We start from the raw sequence: 5133 nt of genomic DNA on the forward strand, positions 1-5133 counted from the left end.
ACGCAAAAAAGAATAAATCCCACACACTATCTGTTTTTGTTTTTAAATTGGATTGTGTTGGCTGATTAAGATCATTGCACCAAAAAGTTGTGAATAACTCTATTTTTGATACATTCGCAAGTACTGAGAGTGTGCGGGATTTATTCTTTTTTGCTTTGATGTTCTACCTGTTTTGGTCGTTTATCCTACGTACATATTGATCACCTACAGGTGTGCGAGGGTAATTGTTGATTGATTTTTTTTTTTTTATGAAAGACATTATTACTTTTTACCAGCAAGGACACATTAAATTGATCAAAAGCAACAGTTAACACTTTTACCAAGTTACAAAATGTTCTACTTCAAGTAAATGCTGTTCTTTTAAACTTTCTATATCTCTGATAATAATAAGAAATGTTTCTGGAGCAAAATTTTTATTAATTGAATAAATTTTAACATTTTCGAATAGTAAACAGTCATTTTAAATTGCAATAACAATAATAATAATAATATTTTGCAATATTACTGTTTTACTACATTTTTATTTATCTTATTTTTGTTTTGCAGATCCCAAACTTAGGTAGTGCATGCATGGAAAGAGAAAAGTGTCCATTGAGTTCACTTTATTTTGACGAAAATTACCTAAACATTTTCCGAATTTATAAGTAGGTTATTTTCAAGAGGACTTAGGCCATGTCCACACGTACACGGGTATTTTTATAAACTGAGTTTTTCCTCCTTCCGTTTTACAGGGGTCATATGATGTTGCTAAAAAGAACATTATTTTGTGTACTTGGTGTAATGAAATGTGTTTATGCGGTTTAAAGTAAAAAAAACACATTCAGGGTGTGTTTTAACATGATTAATTATTACTTTTAAGCAAAGGCAAATAAGAGAATCAAGACACAGAACTCTTCTAACAAAGAACACAAACAGAGAACAGGCATGCTATAGACACATTATATAACATTTCATATACAACATCATCATACAAACATTTAGCTTGAAACAAAATCAGCTATATTAAATAAAATGGTGTCTAACCATATAAATACCAAACCTACAGGCCTGTTCCAAGAGACCAATGAGCACACAACTGCTAAAATGGTTCTAAGCACTTGCAATGAATGAGACTGGATGCCACTGGAATGTAATCTATGATTCAATAAAGCTTAATGAAAATTCAAATATGCACAAACTGATCAAACACATCATTGTTTTATACCCAGACTGAAGGTGTAGGCTTATTTAGTTCGTGTTAATGACTAACCACATATCTAACCATCTACACATATCTACATTTACACTTTACTTTATTATACAGAAAGGCTAGTAAATTGCTCTCTTTAAAAGGCCATACTGTCATGCTAGCACCGCTGGGATTGTGTTGTCTGTCACCTTTCACAAGTGCAACGAAAACCTATATGACAAACTGAAATGTTTCAGATGGTGTGTGATCCAAGCACCTATTTACACCTCTGAGAACATGAATCTGAACTCAAGACATTTAAAAGAATTACTCTAATACAAAATCTAATGCCAAAATCAATATGGCCTTTAAAAAACAGAGAGAGAAAGCAAATTGATAGGGTATATTAACGGTAACATCACTACCTTTACCTGCAGCATTAAATTGAAAAATTGTAACACCTTGAGTCTAGTTCATTTGCTCAAGCTGAAATACACACAGGCAAGGACACGTTCAAGCATTTTAAAGAAGTCCCAGAGCAGACTTTTTGCTCTGACTTTAGATGTTTTTTAGCACAATAGTCTATCTATCAGCAGGCTGATATTTTATACATGTGCTGTGGGATGGATGTATTTAATGAAGCTTCATAGGTTTGTGCATTTATGAGTAAAGTTGATGAGTGTTTGTTTGCTGCAAAATAATTATATCACTATATGCATCTTTTGTTAGTAAAACCTATAGTTCTAGAAGTCATTTGTGTTTAGCAGTGAGTGCTCTGGCACAGTCTGGAACTCATCTGTGTATGTTTACTGTTGTCCAGAACTCATTCCTGAGGAACAAAGAAACAGTCGAACACCACTGAAGTAAGCAACACTAGCGATTCAGCTAAAGAAAAGCTTAATGACTGTCACATGTCTTCTAACAACTTTCACCTTAGTGGAAGGTTTACCATTACATTTAGCTGTGAAACCAAAAGTCTTTTTTTTTCTTTTATTCCATTTCTCCAGAACTGTGTCAAAACATTCTTGAAACAAAGCTACCAAAGTAAAATATACAGAACAAAGTCATGGTGGGTCTCAGCAGTCTGTACATGAAGCTGCAAGTAAAACAAAATTTTTCCATATTTTACGTGGGGGTAAAAACGATCAGGTCAGTAAGATTTTGTGGTAACACTTTATTTTAAGGTGTCCTTGTTACATGTACTTACTATTATAATAACAATTAATTATGCATAATTACATGCAAGTAACCCTAAGCCAAGCAAACCCTAATCCTAACCCTAACCATATAGTAAGTACTAGGGATGCTACGATCAGGATTTTTGCAGCCGATACTGAGTACCGATTTCTTGTCATGGTGATCGGCCGATACCAATTCTGATGCTTCAAGCTTTATATAGACTGTTTCATCGGGAGTTAACAAGTTAACTTCCGGTCTGTGTTTGTTTATCAGTCTGGCTATGGCATTTAGCCTATTTTTCAGAATTTTCTGACTGATTTTCTAAAAGGCTTCGTTGAATAAACATGAGCACGTAGGCCTACTGCACGTTTAAAAATCAAAATGAGGCGCGGGTGTTTTTATATCACTGTATTTCTGAAGGAAGAATATGTTTAGAAAATTTTCAATGTCATTTCATTTCATCTTGCATGTTATATGCCTGAAAAAGCAGCGTTTGTGAGGTGCTTTAAATCGCCGCTTTAAAGCACCTCCTGCTGGCAGAGAATGAATTTGCATTTTCAGTAAATCCATCTGATTTATGCAGCAAACATATTTTGCTTTTCCTATATCCACGGGCGCTGCGGATGATCCGCCAGTCGAGTAATAAAAAATGCACTCTGATTATTTGCGGGTGGATCGCGGGTGGATAAAATAAATCATAAATGATGACCGTGCTACGGTGCTAGTCTGATGTAACTCGTTGTGGATGTGCTCTTCCCCTTAACAGCGCGCTGAACAATGGGCAACTAAAGCACAGAGAATTTACAATATTCTATAACAATCGTGTTCTCATTGTAATGTTATGTATAAGACAGACTGGCGCTGCACATCTTGCACTTAACTGTATTTCATGAGTGATTCCAGGCGTGGAGAGCCGCTTCAGAAACACAAGCATTAGAGCGGCCACGATCAGCTCCGGTTCCCATGGAGCCGTAACGCGCCGCTAGACGCGTGCAGTGAGGCGCAGATCAGCTCTAACGTCACTGAATCTGCTGTTAAAAATGAACCATCCATTCATCATATCATCATGCAAAACATACACAACAAATAACAAATGTTTCATTTTTTCTCGAAACGTCATAGCATTTTCACACCGGCGATGACATGACTGTGGCGCCAAATCATTTATGTCCCCACGCATCATGTACGTCGTCAGGCGTTGTCGTCATCAAATTGCGATCGGTTTGTGAGATCGGCCAAGTTAGTGAAAACCAGCCAACATCATTAAAATGCTAATGTAGGGAAAAATGGGTCTGCGCATCTCTACAGTTGCCGTACATCACACAGATCTACACAAAAAACACACCACTAAAAATGTGCATGAACATACACTCACCTCACTATCAAAATCTCAAAAACTCACCAAGACTCGTAGGTTTAATGAGCTCATCCAGAACATCGTAGAACGGCAGCCGTTGAAGTTTGACATCACAAAATGTGATAATCGGCCGATACCGATCTCCGGCCATCGATCGGAGCATTCCTAGTAAGTACATGTAGTTAATTTAAATTACTCAGCACTTAAATATATAATTACACTGTAACAACGACACCTTAAAATAAAGTGTAACCGATTTTTTCTTTTTTTCCCCCTTTTTTTAAGAAATTGATACTTTTACTCAGCAAGGATCCATTAAATTGATCAAAAGTTACAGTAAAGGCATTTGCATTGTTTTGTTGTAAATGATGCAAGTTCTTTTGAACTTGCTATTTATCATAGAATTCTAAAAATATATATATTTTTATATATAAAATGTATATTTTTTTGTTTAAATTTTGTTTTCTGTTTTCACCACTGATAGTAAAAAAAAAATTCTTATAGACCAAAATAAATTCAATCAGAAAACATATTTTAAATTGTAATAATATTTCACAATATTACGGTTTTTACTGTTTTGATTAAATAAATGCAACTTTAGAAGGGATGTGATCACAGCATCACACTTCCAGCGCCAAACACACTTCATTTGCATAGGCCAAACTGTTTACTGGGCAAACACACAAACACATACTCGCAGCTCAGACACTGATACACACATCTGAAGGCACACACAAACCCAAACACACTCAAATACAAACACATCTCTCACACACACACGTGCGCGCTTTCCCTCAGGCTAGGATAGTTCAGTAATGGTCTAAGCTATGAAATATGCAGGAGCAGCCCCAAACACACACAAACACAACGGAAGTGTCACATTCCACAGGCTTGAAAACGAGAGGGAAAAACCAAACAGAAGAGGGCAAACAATGCAGAGCAAAGACAGGCAATGTACACACTAACATTCTTAATAATAAACCATTCTTCTCCAGAATGGCAAATTAACACATGCTGTCCAGTTTGACTGATGTGTGTTTCCTGGTGAGATTAAAGGGCCAGTTCACCCAAAAATGAATAGTCTTGTCATTTCTCAATATGCGTTTTTATGCAACTGTAACAAATTAGCTCAAAAGGCAAATATTCATAATTAATCATAACTTGTTATAATTAATTACAAATATTTGGATCAGCTAATGGAATTAATATTACAATCAACAAACATGTTCGCCCAGCGAACACCGTGTTAACTTAATTGTTTATTCATTCTAAGAAATGTTTATTTACGGGGTATGGGAAATAACCTCCTTATTGTACAATACTATTCAGAGCATGTAGCTAAAATATGCATTATTAGGGACTCCAGTTATGGGCAAAACAACATACAACCTTGAGTGTGATACAAACAAGACTTTAATAACTACACTAA

At 35.6% G+C, this 5133-nt stretch overlaps 1 protein-coding gene across 1 annotated transcript in view; it reads right to left on the reverse strand.

Annotated features, from left to right (window-relative positions):
- The window catches only part of LOC107755018 (E3 SUMO-protein ligase PIAS1-like), a 17978-nt gene extending 14123 nt beyond the window's left edge, over positions 1-3855 (reverse strand). Inside the window, exon 1 of the mRNA XM_016571661.1 lies at positions 3750-3855. Within this exon, the coding sequence (XP_016427147.1) occupies positions 3750-3855 (106 nt within the window). The remainder of the gene's footprint in view (positions 1-3749) is intronic.
- Positions 3856-5133: the final 1278 nt, after the last annotated feature.

Source organism: Sinocyclocheilus rhinocerous, unplaced genomic scaffold (assembly GCF_001515625.1).
Source record: "Sinocyclocheilus rhinocerous isolate Xijiao unplaced genomic scaffold, SAMN03320098_v1.1 scaffold591, whole genome shotgun sequence".
Classification (NCBI taxonomy): domain Eukaryota; kingdom Metazoa; phylum Chordata; class Actinopteri; order Cypriniformes; family Cyprinidae; genus Sinocyclocheilus; species Sinocyclocheilus rhinocerous.